This window comes from Leptodactylus fuscus, chromosome 3 (assembly GCF_031893055.1).
Source record: "Leptodactylus fuscus isolate aLepFus1 chromosome 3, aLepFus1.hap2, whole genome shotgun sequence".
In the NCBI taxonomy this organism is placed as follows: Eukaryota; Metazoa; Chordata; class Amphibia; order Anura; family Leptodactylidae; genus Leptodactylus; species Leptodactylus fuscus.
Genome location: NC_134267.1, coordinates 11,031,670 through 11,049,863, shown reverse-complemented (window position 1 = coordinate 11,049,863; position 18,194 = coordinate 11,031,670). Strand labels below are relative to the sequence as shown.

General features: G+C 44.5%; 1 protein-coding gene across 1 annotated transcript in view; it reads right to left on the bottom strand.

Moving 5' to 3' along the window:
- THADA (THADA armadillo repeat containing) overlaps positions 1 to 18,194 on the bottom strand; it is a 399,509-nt gene that overhangs the window by 250,066 nt on the left and 131,249 nt on the right. The window contains exon 24 of the mRNA XM_075267057.1: positions 10,848 to 10,970. Within this exon, the coding sequence (XP_075123158.1) occupies positions 10,848 to 10,970 (123 nt within the window). The remainder of the gene's footprint in view (positions 1 to 10,847; positions 10,971 to 18,194) is intronic.

The following is an 18,194-nucleotide window of genomic DNA, read 5'->3' as shown; positions in this document are numbered from 1 at the left end:
ATACACGTCTTATTCGCTCCGTTGTGGGGACTGTTTGTTACAATGTATCAGCATACACGTCTTATTCGCTCTGTTGTGGGGACTGTTTGTTACAATGTATCAGCATACACGTCTTATTCGCTCCGTTGTGGGGACTGTTTGTTACAATGTATCAGCATACACGTCTTATTCGCTCTGTTGTGGGGACTGTTTGTTACAATGTATCAGCATACACGTCTTATTCGCTCCGTTGTGGGGACTGTTTGTTACAATGTATCAGCATACACGTCTTATTCGCTCTGTCGTGGGGACTGTTTGCTACAATATATTAGTTTAGATGGGTTTTTGGATTGTTCTAATGCCTGTAACATTTTTAGCAAATTACACTTCATATCGTTTAATATAAAATCTCGTTATTTCACTTCTAGTGCTCCGATATATTTCCTTGGTAACAGACTACAGACAAAGCCTGTGTAGTCTGACCACACCGAACTGTACAACATCAGCCCTCTAATAAATCCAAACACAGATTTTGGTAGATCAGTAAGAAATAGGATTCAGATGAATGGCAATAAGACTACAGGATCAGGACTATGCAAGGATTGTTTGTAGTCTGTGACCATTGAAACATATCGTCTGCATAAGAGCTGTAAACACGATATAAATGAAATTTTAATATAAAACTTAGAAAGTTGATATTTTACATTCTGGATCATAAAGGTGAGAAATCTTCAATGAGACAAATCCATAACTTATTTATAACCTACAGGGTTGGAAATCTGTGGCGTGGTTCAACATTGGGAAGAATATGCAAATCCGCCTTCCATGATGTAATTAGGAAGACAGTTGCTGCCTCATTGTTGCAAACCAATAGAGGGCGCTCACTGGAATGTGCAAGCCTGTCTTAAGACAGGATTCCAGTGAAATAACCCAATAATGGCTGCTCCCTTTAGCCTCATGCCCGACCTTCCAAGAGGCCTTTGTTTAGCAATGACGCTGGGATTATTACCAGGTATAGTCTCTCAATCGAGGACAGCTGTTTCGATCTGGTTGGATCTCATCAGCCCGATGTAGAGAGGACTATAACCTGGTAGAGGTGAGAGGCTTAGACAGGGTTCGGGGGATATTGTCACTCCTTAGGGAGAGACCACCATATAGGTGTGTGGAGACTTATTAAGCCTTTAGCACTGGAGTGCTAAAGGCTTAAAAGTCTCCACACACCTATATGGTGGTTCAACATTTGGAGACAACTTTTTTTCAGCTTCATGTATTGTACCGTAATTTGCTGTGGGCGGGAATCTGCAGCAATCCAGAAAATCTAAATACACTCACTGAAACCAAACAATTGGAGGCTAGGTTCACATGTACGGAGAATGCGGCTAGGACTCTGCCGAATTTTTTTCTCTCTGTATACAAACAGTGGAAACCCATTATAGTCTATGGCAGGGGTAGGGAACCTTGGCTCTCCAGCTGTTGCAAAACTACAACTCCTAGCATGCATACTTGCTCTGCTGTTCTTGGAACTCCCATGGAAGTGTATGGAGCATGATGGGAGTTGTAGTTTCACAGCAGCTGGAGGGCCGAAGGTTCCCTACTAGAGATGAGTGAGTAGTACTCGATTGAGTAGGTATTCGATTGAATACTACGGTATTCGAAATACTCGTACTCGAACAAGTACCACTCGCTGTTGGAATGTAAAAGTTCGGTGCAGAACCAGCATTGATTGGCTGAATGCTATACAGTCGGCCAATCAATGCTGGTTCTTCTCCTACCTTTAGAAGTCTTCTCCGTGCAGCGTCCCTGCGGCATCTTCCGGCTCATCATTCACTCTGCCAGGCATCGGGCCTGGGCAGAGCCGACTGCGTATGTCCGCTTGTAGTGCTTGTAGTGCAGACATGCGCAGTCGGCTCTGCCCAGGCCCGATGCCTGGCAGAGTGAATGAAGAGCCGGAAGATGCCGTGGGGACGCTGCACGGAGAAGACTTCTCGGAGGATCCAACCCGACCCTCACTCGTGGACTTGGTAAGTATAATTTGATCGAATGTTGCCTACCCCTGAAACGAGCATTTTTCCCCCCCCATAGACTATAATAGGGTTCAATATTCGATTCGAGTAGTCGAATATTGAGGGGCTACTCAAAACGAATATCGAACCTCGAACATTTCACTGTTCGCTCATCTCTATTCCCTACCCCTGCTCTATGGCATCCATGGGTAACTACTCTTTTAGTGGACGGTCTCTCTGTCTTTCGGATCCCCACGCCGGCCCAAATGACGCAGTGCCAAACGCTAGTGTCAACCTCGCGCAGGTCCACATCTGTAATGCTGCGGCTATACTGGCAAAGTCGGAAATATATCTAACTGGGGTTATGAGCTATAAAATGCACAAAATGCTCATAAACCTAAATTCCTACCATATAATAGTCACCTGGAGTGATGTATAGGTGACTTTTTTTATTTACCCTTTAAGAGCCTTCCATTGTAATCCATAATTGCAACACCCTCAGACTGGTGTCGTAACGCGCTTATTAGAAATTACTTGTTTGGGGAATTTTTTTTTATATATATATATCTCAAATTTCTGAAATTTACTACATGAGCCAAGGCTTTGTATTTTTTCGCTTAAATTCCATGTCTAGACAACCGATGAAAAATGTGAATTTTATGGATGCAGGTATGCGCAAATAAAGGTGACGCGATTAGGCAAGGTTTTCTAATTGATCGACAAGTGTTTTTGGTTAGGGCACATGTGCACATCCCTTCCCGCTTGACTCGGGGCTTGGATCCGGGCCAGGTATCTTGTTAATAAATAATTGCTAGCTTCAAAGTTATAATTTAGGATGACCTTATTACAGACCCTCATCATCATTACCTAATGCTCTACCTTACCTGCAAGCGTAAAATATACATTAATACCATTAACATAAATCAACCGTACATCCCGAACGCGCTGTCAGACTGCTCAAAATGCAAAACTAAAAACGCCTCGGGTGGTTCTGGGAAACAGCCCAGAAAAAAAAAAAAAATCCCTTAAAAACATGTGACGAGGATATTCATCTGACTTGAAACGAGTCTCAATAGGGAATTGTACCGAATCCAAAGCAAAAATATACATATATGTGTCTGTATGAAAGGACTGAAAAGACTGTAACAGATGTAGACATAACTGATCAAACATGGAGACGCACACGGGGTAAACACATCAGAGGACAGCACGGGCCCGGCGATAAAACTGCAAAGTAGGTTTCAGATTTTGCTGTGGTTTGTAGAGAAAGTGAGATCTTGCTTCAAGATGGTCACATAGATTAAGATGCTAATGATAATACGTCTTCCGCTCCGAGCCTCGACCCGCAAACGGCAGCTTTAAACGCGGAATGTAAAGTATCAATTTTCTTACTTTTATGCTGAGCAATAGGTTTCAGTGGTAACAGACGACAAACAAACCTTGTGTAGTCTGAGTGCGCAGTCCTATTGCCATTCATCTGAACCCAAGTACTTACTAATCTACTTAGGCAAGATCAGGGAGAAAATAGTATATAAAATATTGTAAGCCCAATGTCTATAGGCCGGGAGTGCAGGATGGTGTCACTAAAATTTCAGACAAGTTTTGATTTTCTGGCGTTATTTGTAATAATTTTGTGCTATACTTTGTTCATAGATTGTAAGCTCTTGCGAGCAGGGCCCTCAGTCCCATTGTGTGAAATGACTTTCTTTGTAATGTATCTGTCTGTATTTGAACCCTACAAATTGTACAGCGCTGCGGAATATGTTGGCGCTATAGAAATAAAATGTATTATTTATTATTATTATTAACCAATTTCGTCTCCTTTATGTGAAATCCTGCATTTCTCACTCTTTTCCTTGGTTCTATACTGAGAGACGTTCCGGCCTCTCTCTGAATGTTACTGTACCTCAAACAAATTAGCATAAAACATCACTTTTAATATAGTCAACTAAAAACATTCAGAGCCTCTCCTGGGGCTAAAACCTTAGTCAAATTCAATAACAAAACACTTCAGGGGATCCCTAGGTCATTATGAATCCACCCGTATGACTACAGCGTTCAGCCTTAATATTCTAGGGATTTAAGGGAGCGGTGGGTCCGACCTGTTCAGTAACTCTGTATATCTATTGGACCTTTAAATCCCAAATAAATCACTGTGTCTCCGTCTGTCACCACTACAACTTATTCCCATATGATAGTCACCTAGGTTGACCCCTAGAGTCTGTTTAGTCCTGATACTATTGTGACACCTATTGAAAAACTCTGTGCCATTCCTAATTGTAAAAAGCTACGGAGGTGTACTGAGGATGAGTTGGTAACATTCACTCTGATACTGAGGATGAGTTGGTAACATTCACTCTGATACTGAGGATGAGTTGGTAACATTCACTCTGATACTGAGGATGAGTTGGTAACATTCACTCTGATACTGAGGATGAGTTGGTAACATTCACTCTGATACTGAGGAGGAGTTGGTAACATTCACTCTGATACTGAGGAGGAGTTGGTAACATTCACTCTGATACTGAGGATGAGTTGGTAACATTCACTCTGATACTGAGGATGAGTTGGTAACATTCACTCTGATACTGAGGATGAGTTGGTAACATTCACTCTGATACTGAGGAGGAGTTGGTAACATTCACTCTGATACTGAGGAGGAGTTGGTAACATTCACTCTGATACTGAGGATGAGTTGGTAACATTCACTCTGATACTGAGGATGAGTTGGTAACATTCACTCTGATACTGAGGATGAGTTGGTAACATTCACTCTGATACTGAGGAGGAGTTGGTAACATTCACTCTGATACTGAGGAGGAGTTGGTAACATTCACTCTGATACTGAGGATGAGTTGGTAACATTCACTCTGATACTGAGGATGAGTTGGTAACATTCACTCTGATACTGAGGATGAGTTGGTAACATTCACTCTGATACTGAGGAGGAGTTGGTAACATTCACTCTGATACTGAGGAGGAGTTGGTAACATTCACTCTGATACTGAGGATGAGTTGGTAACATTCACTCTGATACTGAGGAGGAGTTGGTAACATTCACTCTGATACTGAGGATGAGTTGGTAACATTCACTCTGATACTGAGGAGGAGTTGGTAACATTCACTCTGATACTGAGGAGGAGTTGGTAACATTCACTCTGATACTGAGGATGAGTTGGTAACATTCACTCTGATACTGAGGATGAGTTGGTAACATTCACTCTGATACTGAGGAGGAGTTGGTAACATTCACTCTGATACTGAGGAGGAGTTGGTAACATTCACTCTCTATGCGTTTCAAATTGGTTAATTCTCATTGTCATAAAATAATAAAGCTCTTGTGGTTGAAACCGCATTTCCCGACTCCCCAAATGAATGGGTCTAATCAGGAGGGAACCTCACACCGTGGACGCCGCGGAATCCGGGGCAAGAAGGGTCATCTCACTCCTTTTTCCCGCTGCTATTTCCAGAGATATCACTGGTTAACGGGGATTAAGATAGTTATATGATAAAAAGATCCCAACCCCGACTTTGTTTTCAATCAGTGATAACTCAGAAAATAATTTAGATAGAAATGCAGCCTTAGGGCTCATTCACACGGAGTATACGCCAGCTTATTCTGAACGTAAAACACGTTCAGAATCAGCGGCGTATAAAGCAGTTCCCATTCATTTCTATGGGAGCCGGCATACGAGCGCTCCCCATAGAAATGAATGGGCTGCTTTTTTCACTACGAGCAGTCCCATTGAAGTGAATGGGGAGTGCCCGCGTGTACGGCTAGCTCTGCTCATTCCGAGCCGTATACGCCGGCACTTCCCATTCACTTCAATGGGACTGCTCGTAGTGAAAAAAGCAGACCATTCATTTCTATGGGGAGCGCTCGTATGCCGGCTCCCATAGAAATGAATGGGAACTGCTTTATACGCCGCTGATTCTGAACGTGTTTTACGTTCAGAATAAGCTGGCGTATACTCCGTGTGAATGAGCCCTTAGGCTGGGTTCACACGGGGTTTTTTTGGGGCCAGATTTTGACGCAGAATCCGAGTCAGAATCCGGCTCAAAAAACCGCCTCCCATTGACTTCAATGGGACCCGTTCACTTCTTTTTTCCACTTGTGGTTTTGTGCAGCTCGTGGAAAAAAATAAGTGACCTGCCCTTTCTTGCCGTGGATTCCGCGGCGAAATCTGCTGCAGAGTCCGCGGCGCGCACACTCTCTCCCTACTAGGCCCATTTATTTGGGCCTAATCCGGAGCAGAATGCCGCGACTGCCTGCCGGTACATTGCACCGCCATCCAGTCACAGCTAGGCGTTTTTTGGATCAGAATCTGAGGTGGGCTCCGCCTCAAAATCAGGTCTAAAAAGCCCAGTGTGAACCCGGCCTTAGAGTTACACAAAAGATGACAATCTCCTCTTTCATACGACACAAACAGAAAGTTTGTACTTTTTATAATGTCCGAGATATAACTGGTTGGATTGACCCCTCCCCTCATTTTCTCTACACATTACACAGCATGAATTCAGCGCACTGTCAGCTTTCCCGATCTGTGCCCCGGGTAAAGAACTATCGGTCCCGGTACCGTAACTCTTCACAGTCCGAAGGGCGTTGCTGACAGTCTGTCTAGTACGTCCTTCTCCACAGCAGTGCCTATCGCACTGTACAGTGTGAGCGGGGAGGAACGCCCCCTCCCCTCCTGATAACACTCGTCTATGGACAAGCACTGTGAGCAGAGGGAGGGGGCGTTCCTTCCCGCTCACACTGTACAGCGCTATAGGCACTGCTGTGAAGAAGGACGTACTAGACAGACTGTCAGCAACGCCCTTCGGACTGTGAAGAGCTACGGTACCGGGACCGATAGTTCTTTACCCGGGGCACAGATCGGGAAAGCCGACAGTGCCCTGAATTCAGCACACTGTCAGCTTTCCAGCAGTATATAGAACTGCCTGTGCCCAAATCAATGAAAGGTCCTCTTTAACTAATCACATCCTTGCATAGCCTTTAGAAAGTCTATTCCACACCTACCTTTAGTATGTAGATTGCCTCAGTGGTTTCTGAATAAGTCCATTTTTATTCATATGCTAATGAGCTTCCAGCCAGCACAGGAAGTTCCCAGCAGCACTCGTCTATGCTATTATCTCCTATGTGTGTGTGCAAACAGGAAGCTGAGTCATCAGCAGCAGCAGCCTGTGCTGTATACACCCATAGGAAACAATAGCAAAGAGGGTGCACGATGCATCGTGCACCAGTCTAATTAGCACATAAATAAGAACGGACCGCTGAGGCAATTTACATACTAAAGGTAGGTGTGGAATAGCCTTTCTAAAGCCTGTGCAAGGATGTGATTAGTTAAAAATGACTTTTCCCAGTGATAGAGCCCCTTTAATGACACAAATACGGTTAGAAAATCAAAACGTGTCTGAGAGTTTAGTTACGCTTTAAGTTCACAAGTCCTGGCAAAGCATCACTAAAAGGAAATAAACAGGAGTTGTTAGCAAGTCAGAAGAAAAGGCAACATAAAGGACAATACAAGAAAACAATAGCGCCGATCACCATGTCCTCATCTGTCCCTAAAGACCGTCTAAGGGCCAAGGCCGAGCGGGTCATTTCCAAGCAGCTGTTCTTGAATCTACCCGTCTGCTGGGCCAAGGATTGCAACAAAGAAAAAAAAAAGCCATTCATCTAAAAAGCAGCTGCTGAAGACGTAAAATATCATAATGGCAAAAACACAACTATGGTAGAGGTGGACGTGTCCTTGGCCCCACGTTGCGTCAACGCCACAGCAAAAACCGCAGCGTTTTACATTACCTGCAAAGTGAATGGGATTCTGGCTAATCCCGTCCACACATTGCAGAAAAATATCCGCAGCGGAAATGCTGCTATCTCAAAAATACTCATGTTTTTGTTCATCGCAACAACTCCGTTACACCTCCTTAACTATTTGTATCTATGTGAATGGGCAGAGCTACGCATGTGCAGAGAGGCAATGGGCAACCCTGATTCTCAAGAGGGGAATACCCCTTTAAAGAGGTTGCCCGGGAAAAAATTGATCTTTCTAATCTAAGATAAACACTCCCATCGCCTACCTTCTAAATTACTTAGTGTACTAATAATCTAAATCACCGGGGCGGTCACATGGTCACAAGCACATTTTCCGATTTTGACATCTAGGAGTGACGTCCCGTGCCCAGAAGGTCCACACCAGAAGACAGGTAAGTATGTTTGGGTGGGAGGGTTAAAAGGAATCTACCATTAAAATCAAATTTTTTGTCGATCACACGTCAGAATAACCTTAAGAAAAGCTATTCTTCTCCTACCTTTAGATGTCTTCTCCGCGACGCCATTCAGTATAAATCCTGGTTTTCTTCAGTATGCAAATTAGTTCTCTCACAGCAGTGGGGGCGGTCCTCAGCACTTAAACAGCACTGGGGGCGTCCCCAATGCTGCGAGAGAACTCTTCAGCGCCGCCTCCATCTTCTTCAGGAATGGCCTCTACGTGCGTCTTCTTCCAGCACTGGGGGTCAAATTTCTAAGCCTCGGGCAGAGCAGACTGCACATGCCCACAGGCCATTTTTCTTTTGGCCGCGAGCATGCGCAAGTTGACCTCCCTGAAGAAGATGGAGGCAGCACTGGAGAGTTCCCTCGCAGGATTGGGGACGCCCCAGTGCTGTTTGAGTGCTGGGGTCCGCCCCCAGTGCTGCGAGGGAACTCATTAGTACAAGTGCTGGTGACTACGCATGCCCACTTACACCAGCTTACTGTGTAAGCGGCCATTTTGTTGTGGCCCAGGCATGCGCAGTCGGCTCTGCCCGATGCCTAGAAGATTGAAACCCAGGATGGAAGAAGACACAGGGAGAGGCCATTCCAGAAGAAGATGGAGGTGTCGCTGGAGATCTCTCTTGCAGCATTGGGCCCGCCCCCAGTGCTGCGAGAGAACTCATTTGCATACCGATGAAAATCAGGATTTATACCGAATGGCGGCACGGAAAAGACATCTAAAGGTAGGAGAAGAATCCCCTTTCTTAACACTATTCCGACGTGTGATCGCCAAAAAAATTGATTTAATGGTAGAATCCCTTTAAGTTAGTTAGGAAGGGCTAATAGTGTACAGGCTAGCTAAGGAAACCTGGAGGGGGAGGGAATGAGAATGGGAGGGGGAAGGAGTGGGAAGGGGAGGTGGTGTCAGCTTTGAGTGAAGCCCAAGGCATCATGGAAGTTGTAGGAAAACATAGAACAGGAAGATGCCCATGTAAACAAATGCAGAAGATGCCAGGAGCTCACACAGCAACCCCAAAATTACTGCTAAAGGAATTTGGCCACACATTAATAGCATTAACTGATCTTATTTTTGGAAAAAAATATTTTTTTTTTCCTTGAAAACCCCTAAATCTGAGAGTAGATATTAATCTGGAGATAGGTAAGTGATCACAGGCTGAACATTCACCAACCCCAGCCGATATACCCAGGATATACAGGCTGGCCGTTTCTCTGAAAACACTTCGGGAATGAATAAGGTGACCCCTGGCTGCCATCATTCTCCTTTACATATCCATCTCCGCGTTTTCAGATTTGCAGATCCTGCGATCTGTGAGGTCCGCACCTCACATCGTCTGAATAGATTACCTTGGAAAATATCCTAACCTTAGGTTAGAGAACTATGTCCAATGTAATGTAAGCGGTGATCGGTCCTCTGTAAGGTTCAGCGGAAATAAAAATAGAATGTTCCCAGAAATCTCAACACCGTGAAAACGGAATAATGTAAGTATTGTGCGGCTATCCTCAAGTGTCCGGGACATGCCAAGTGGTAGCCATCACTACTGGTTAGGAAAAACAGAGCAAGTGGGATGAAACAACATACGTGAGAATTCACATCAACCTTATAGGGGAGATCACAGCTAGGTCACTTATTAAAGGGAACTTGTCACATTGAACATGCAACATGTGATAGAGGGGGGAGGGGAGCAGATTGATATATAGATTAGTGTAACTTGTACTTTATATTATTTACACCTCTGCAGCGACCGGGCAGTCAGTGACTGAAAGTGTCGGAACGGAATGGATCATCGGAGTCGGAACGGAGTGGATCATCGGACACACACTAAAAGGAGCAATGAATAGCACACTCAACCGTGTATATTAGGCCTTAGGGTATGTTCATACAATGGGATTTGTAAAAGCCGAAAAGTTCAGCTTCATGAATTTGAAGCTTCAATTTCAACTGAATTACTAAAAATAAAATTAACTTTTTGATGACATTCCACTTTATTGAGGTGCACTTGTAACTCTAGCCAAAACGATTCTCTATTATTCTGATTTAGGGCTTGTTTTTGAGCTTCCCTATGTATTCAGACGCAGCACACTATGGATGTGAACACGGCTACATATCAAGGTCCGGTGCGGGTTTCTAACATAGGGGTCAATGAAAGAATCCCTGCAATAACCATTAGGCAAGCGACTTCCGGCAGAACATCAAAGACGCCGTATTAAGAGATTCCTCTAAACGTTTCCCCCACTTAAAGGACCCGCCAGACACTATCATACTGATGTAAAAGCCATATTGTGTGTGGTCACCTCATAGGGGTTAGACTAGATCCTATTTATAAGGGAAGAAATGATGTCATTCAGTGAGACCCCGGGCCAGAAAAGACTGGAACGCCCCCCCGTAGGCCGTATCCGCATGCAGGACTGCCAGTTGGATGGCGCTGCTGTAAATATGAAATTTTTTTGTCATTCTTGGACCCGATGTATTGACTTCTGGGGATTCTGGGATTCTGCGAAGGACTGTCAGTAACAGCTGTAAAGCGATATCTGATGCCCTTTGTGGAGCGAGGCCTGCTGCGGCCCCCGAGCCTGTATAATATCACCATCACCTGAGGGATTGTGCTGCTGTTTCCACTCGAGTCACTCGGAGGCATGGCCAAGCTTATTAATTCCTTCATAGTCATCTTCAAGAGGCCGGCCTTACTGTTCTTGGGTTCAGACGCCAGCAGAGCCTGTGGAGAGAAGGAGAGGGAAAGGCATTAAGATCACATGGGGCAGATTTAGGCCAAAAAGGAAAAAGTACCGTACATTGGTACCCTAGGGCAATGCAGCTTTCAGGGCTCAACCGTAGCGCTGTGATGGATTGCTATGGGCAACAAAGACAAAAAGTGGCATCCAAAAGTTTGGGATTTTGCTCGGATTCAGATAAGATCCATGTTGTCTCCCTGAGATAATGGCACTGTATAGCCGTATACTCTATAACATGTATAGGAACAAGGAAGCAATTCACAGCAAATATTTAATACCCATAAAAACATAAATGTCGCTTATAGGACAGAGAACCTATATGTGCAGATTGTCCGGACATACAGAAGTATAATGTCAGCTTTGTGTGAGAGACAATGACGTCATAAAGCAGCTCAATGAAGAAACTGCATAAAAAACAAAACGACAAGACGAGCGACTATAAAGTCTATAAACAGAACGTAAATGGACCGAATGGGGTTATACAACCGAGGAGCGTGAGCCGGCTGATCATAGTCATGAGGACACAGATGGAGGTGACGCTGCAAGCGCCAAGAAAGATAGATAGATAGATAGATAGATAGATAGATAGATAGATAGATAGATAGATAGATAGATAGGAGATAGATAGATAGATAGATAGATAGATAGATAGATAGATAGGAGATAGATAGATAGATAGATAGATAGGAGATAGATAGATAGGAGATAGATAGATAGATAGATAGATAGATAGATAGATAGATAGGAGATAGATAGATAGATAGATAGATAGATAGATAGATAGATAGGAGATAGATAGATAGACAAAAAAAATAGAGAAAGAAGAAAGAACAAACGAAAGAAAGAAAAAGAAAGAAAGAAAGAAAGAAAGAAAGAAAGAAAGAAAGAAAGAAAGAAAGAAAGAAAGAAAGAAAGGAAGGAAGGAAGGAAGGAAGGAAGGAAGGAAGGAAATAAAGAACAGAAAGAGGGAAGGAAGGAAAAGGAAAAAAGGAAAGAACGGAAGGAGGAAAGGAAGCAAGGAAGGAAAGGAAAGGAAGGAAAAAAAGAAAAAGAAAAAGAAAGAAAGAAAGAAAGAAAGAAAGAAAGAAAGAAAGAAAGAAAGAAAGGAGAGGAAGAGGAAGGAAAGAAGAAAGGAAGAGAGGAAGGACAGAAGGAAGGAAAGAAGGAAGGAAGGGATGAAGGACAGAAAGAAGGAAGGGAAGAACGGAAGGAGGAAAGGAAGGAATGAAAGATTGGATGGAGGAAAGGAAGGAAAGAAGGAAGGAAGGAAGGAAAGAAGGAAGGAAGGAAGGAAGGAAGGAAAAGGAAAGAACGGAAGGAGGAAAGGAAGGAAGGAGGGAAGGAAGGAAAGAAAAGGAAGGAAGGAGAAGGAAGGAAGGAAAGAAAGGAAGGAAGGAGGGAAGGACGGACAGAAAGAGGGAAGGAAAGAACGGAAGGAAGGAAAGAACGGAAGGAGGAAAGGAAGGAATGAAAGAATGGAAGGAGGAAAGGAAGGAAACGGAAGGAAGGAAGGAAGGAAGGAAGGAAGGAAAGAGAAAGAAAGAAAGAAAGAAAGAAAGAAAGAGAAAGAAAGAAAGAAAGAAAGAAAGAAAGAAAGAAAGAAAGAAAGAAAGAAAGAAAGAAAGAAAAGAGATACAGATAAAGAAATAGAGGGATGGAGACAGATAGAAAGAGGGACATTAAGCACTTGTTATTGGGGTCTCCCTAACCCCTGCCTGCTGTTGGTCCTTGTAGTAAGACAGAATATTAGGGGACCCATCTAACACGGCCCGGGCTCCCCGTCCTGATGCTACACGGCTGTATAATGAACATGTACAAACAACGTATAGCTGCGTAAACCAAGTACGGGTTAACAAAAGCCAAGGTTTCTATTCTAAGTCCTTCTTTCACTCCTTCTCAATAGACAGCTCAGCAATAACCCCAAGGCTGTAGACGAGAAGCCATCAAAAGGAAATCTTTCATAACAGGAAATCGGAGCTGCCAGATGCCATTTTATGCCGTTATATAATAGAAAGTGTTAACTAAGCAAATAAAAAATCTTATAAGTGCTGTATGAACAAATACCTGTTCTTCCACTAAACATTATCACCCTGTTGGTTTAGGATATTATGCCATGATACACAGACGAGCGCCAGCGCAAGTCACAGCACGGCAAATATATGAAGTCACTTTTGGCCCCACAAACAATGGAGGCATCGAATCCAGGCTTTGGGTTTGGCTTATAGGGGGTAAGTTGGGCTTTTGCCACAAAAATGTCCCTGTATGCTGGAAACATAAGAGGCAAGTCAATCACATGTTCATTGAAAGGATTCTCAAAGTTAAAATGGTAAGAAAAAAAACACGTATCCTTCAAGATTATCGGGAGAAGGATCGGTGGAAAAAATTGAGGTTCTAGATATCCCTACTGGATCCAGAAGAAAAGAAAGGCAAGGCCTCATTTTTTTCTAAATGTATAGTGGTGACCAAAGCAGATCGCATGTCTAAACAGTTTTTGGAGTCGTCTATTGTTCGGCTAAATTCAGGTCCTGGATGAAGCTTAAGTCACTTAAAGGGGTTTACCAGGTTAAAAATATTGATGGCCCATCCTAAGGAGAGGTTCTAAATACCACATTGGTCGGTGTCTGATAACCAACACCCCCATCGATGAGTTGTTCTGCACAGTTGATGCAGAGAGAATGGAGCAGGAAGTAGACAGCGCCGTTCTCTGTGTAGTGGTCAGAGCAGGTACTGCAGATCAGCTCCCATTCACATGAAGGTGAGATAAGCTGCAGTGACTTGGTTAGCCACTACACAGAGAACAGCGCTGCTTGCTTCCTGCTCCATTCTGTGTACAGCTAATCGATGGAGGTAACAAGTGTTAGACATCCACCCATCTCATATTAGTGACCGGTTTTTAAGATAGGCCCCTAAAGGCATTCAGTCATTAAAATTTAATTTTTTTTCTCCCTAACACGTAGGAATAGCCTTAAGAAAGCCTATTCTTCTCCTACATTTAGATGTCTTCTCCATGTCGCCGTTCGGTAGAAATCCTGGTTTTCTTCGGTATGCAAATGAGTTCTCTCGCAGCATTGGGGACGCCCCCAGTGCTGTTTGAGCATTGGGGACCACCTGGAACGGCCTCTCCCTGCGTCTTCTCCGACACTGACTTCAAACTTCTAGGCATACACAGTCGGCCCTGCCGTCGAGCCTCGGTCAGAGCCGACTGCGAATGCCCGCGGCCATTTTCTTGTGGCTTACTGTGTAAGCAGCCACAAGAAAATGACCGATTACTCTAGTTTACTGTGTAAGCGGCCACAGGAAAATTGCTGCGGGCATGCACAGTCGGTTTTGCCCGAGGCCCGATGGCAGAGCTGACTGTGCATGCCTAGAAGTTTGAAGCCAGTGTCGGAAGAAGACGCATGGAGAGGCCGTTCCAGGCGACGATAGAGGCGGCGCTGGAGAGTTCTCTCACAGCATTGGGGACGCCCCCAGTGCTGTCTGAGCGCTGGTGACAGCCCCCAGTGCTGCAAAGGAACTCATTTGCATACCGAAGAAAACCGGGATTTCTACCAAATGGCGGAGCGGAGAAGACATCTAAAGGTAGGAGAGGAATAGGCTTTCACATGTTAGGGAGAAAAAATTGCATTTTGCAATGATTGAATCCCTTTAATATGTTTAACCTCAAAACCCCCTTTCAACTGGTCATACACGTTAGTAATGGCCGTCTAGGGTTTAACACGTATGGCCAGGATAGGTCAGCAGTATCTGATTCGGATCAGCTGATCTGGCCGTTTGCTGGAAGCAGCTCTGATCCTACTGAACTAATAGTCACAGGGCTGCAGCCACACCTACTCCATGGTGGTGGTGCCGGGGCACTGCAGTTTTGCAACTACTACTTAAGTAAGTGCAAACCTGCTTCCGCACCCATCCTCCTGACACTGCGACATGGTCAGAACGGCTGAAAGGAACAGGATCCAGCTGTTGGAGCCCCTCTGATCAGATATAAAGAAACTACCAGGGTGTTGGAAAATTCCTTTAACTTTTTCAGATTAATGTATGGCTTGTTGCCATAAGAATGCAGTATTGGTGGTGCTCTGTGCCCCTTCACATTTTGCAGCACGGTTCTAGTTAAGTGAATCGTGCTACCTGAAATTTCCTGGACAAATCGGGAGCAGGGGCTTAACTTGAGGGAGTGCAGAGGGTGCAGTCGCACCGGGGCCCACAAGCACTTGCATCAGTATTGAGATTGAAGCTTCCATCTGGCCCATAAACCAAGGAAACCCAGAGATTACTCCAACCACACTAAGGTGGATTAAACTCCTTAGCTCCCGTAACCATCAGTATCAAGGATTCACTGTAGGGATGAGGTGGCGGGCACCAGACAAAGATTGCACCGGGACCCACAAGACTTTAGTTACGGCACTGATTTGGAGCATGGCTGTGTAGGGACGCAGCCCAGCACCACCAAAAAGTAGAAGGTGGAAGCCATGAAAGAGTGTTATGAATAGTAAGGTACAATTTAGAAACACTTTCTTTCTTGTTGCTCTTACTTTATCTGTCGAGAAGTTTTCCAGTTGCAAAAAAAAAAAATTGCTGAAATTGAAGATATAAACAAAATCTCTCCTCCTATCAAGTTGGCTATGGAGCCGGAGCGGACAATAATGGATACAGCTGTTACTTAGTGGTTATCATGGCAAAACGCTAATTTGATATTCTGAAGAATGCAGCTGAACCAGCGAACTTAAAAACCATTGTCACATGTCGTTACAGCAGGGGTATTGATGGTGAGAAAAGTTCCCGACCTTGGCGAATTCCAGTTTTACGATACCTAGAATAGCAATCTCCTCTTACTGAGATAGGATATGGTTGGCAGCCAGAAAATTATGTTATAATTGAAACAATAAATCCTTGTTTAATGCAACCGAACGTCTTTGTTGTGCTTTATCTCGGCCAGAAGGCTTGGGTAAGTTGAACGATGTCTCACAAAGGACAGACATAATGATCTAGAATTACTTATCGGGACCCCGCTGTAGGGTCGAAAGAGGGAAAATATATCATTTTAGCAGCAGGTCAACGGCAAATGTCCAATACACCTATCTACGACTGCGGCAAAAGCTGAAAAAGCTAATGGGACCTTATAATTGTTATAATGTGAAAAAACAGGACAGATGAGCAAAAAGACTGCAAAATAAGCGGCATGGAATCCCTTTAAAGGGATCTTATCATTGGATACCCTTTTTTTACTCCCTAAGGGTGCATTTAGACTACGTAACGCCGGGCGTGTATGAGAGCCGTACACGCCGGCATTACGGCAGACTGCCGAACACTTCCCATTCACTTCAATGGGAGCGCTCGTAACAGCGGCGTTTACGAGCGCTCCCATTGAAGTGAATGGGAAGTGTTCGGCAGTCTGCCGTAATGCCGGCGTGTACGGCTCTCATACACGCCCGGCGTTACGTAGTCTGAATGCACCCTAACACGTAGGAAAAGGCTTAAGAAAGGCTATTCTTCTCTTATGTTTAGATGTCTTCTCCGCGCCGCCGTTCAGTAGAAATCCCGGTTTTCTTCTGTATGCAAATTAGTTATCTCCCAGCACTGGGGGTGGGCCCCAGCGCTCAAACAGCACTGGGGGCGTCGCCAATGCTGCGAGAGAACTCTCCAGCGCCGCCTCCATCTTCTTCTGGAATGCCCTCTCCTTGTGTCTTCTTCCGTCCTGGGTTTCAATCTTCTAGGCTTCGCTCAGAGCCAACTGCGATTGCCCGGGTCACAAGAAAACGGCCGCTTACACCAGCTTAATGGGTAAGCGGCGACAAGAAAATTTTCTTGTGGCCAGGGCATGCGCAGTTGCCTCTACCCGAGGCCTAGAAGATTGAAACCCAGGATGGAAGAAGACACAAGGAGAGGGCGTTCCAGAAGAAGATGGAGGCGTCGCTGGAGAGATCTCTTGCAGCATTGGGGACGCCCCCAGTGCTCTTTGAGCGCTGGGGACCTCCCACAGTGCTGCGAGATAACTCATTTGCATACTGAAGAAAACCCGGATTCCTACCGAATGGTGGTACGGAGAAGACATCTAAGAAGAATAGCCTTTCTTAAGGCTATTCCTACGTGTTAGTTAGAAAAAAAAGGGTATCCAATGATAGGATCCCTTTAAGAAAAGTGATAGATACAAGAGGTGTAAAGTAGTTAAAATACTTATGTGGATGGTCATACTGGTTAGAGGACCGAGAAAAAAAAAAAATCTGCCTCAACCTTAATACAAAGAGTCCTCTGGGTGGTCCTTAAAGGAGTTGTGCTGTTACGGACACTTATTCCTTTTCCTGTAGATAGGGTATAAGTGTTGGATCAATGAGGGCACGAACGCTGGATCGGGGTTAGAAATTCCTCATAAAGCTCCCTTGTGAATGGAGTGCCAATGCACTTCTGTCTGGAGCTCCCAACAATGACCTTTCCCAGCCACTTTCCTCTGCTCTTAGAGTCTAACCAACCTTTTGGACAAATCCCTTCACTTCTATGGGACTGCCGGGACTGTAATTTAAAGTAGAAGTAAATTGCGGCGTGGTCACACAAGTGCACTGGAGATCCATTCACCAGGAGGCTTTAGGGGGTCCCCCTCATCCTGATCATTGGGGAATTTGGCATTGATTGGACACCTACTCCGTCCTGTGGACAGGGGTTAAGTGTCCGTAACAGCACTACCCTTTTAAATGGGTTTTCCAGCACTATAAAACGGACGAGTTATCCTTAGGAAAGGCCACCAATACTAGATTGGTTAAGACACTCAGGACCCTCACCGATCCACTGTTTGAAACTCTTACAGCCCATTGGTGAGCTCCACTTCCTCTTCGTCCATTGGTCACATGGCCATGCTACAGCTCAGTTCCCTTCAAAAGAATGGGGCTGAGCAGAAATACAAAGTATGGCCACTATACAATCTACAGCGCTGTGTATGGCAAGCAGTGAAGAGGCCACAGAACTTGTCCAAGCGATGATGTCCCTTTAAGCCAGATCTGTGAGAGTTTTGGTTTGCCACTGATCTGATATTGATGACCTATCCTAATAACAGGTGACCCCTTTAACCATCAGGTGTCTGGAGTTCTCTACAATCACCTTTCCTGACCACTTTCCTCTGCTCTTAGAGTGTAACTAAACTTTTGGACTACTTTTGATTTTCTGGCAGCTTTTGTGTCATTAATAAATTTTGTAATTTTGTAACAAATTTTGGCTCCTTT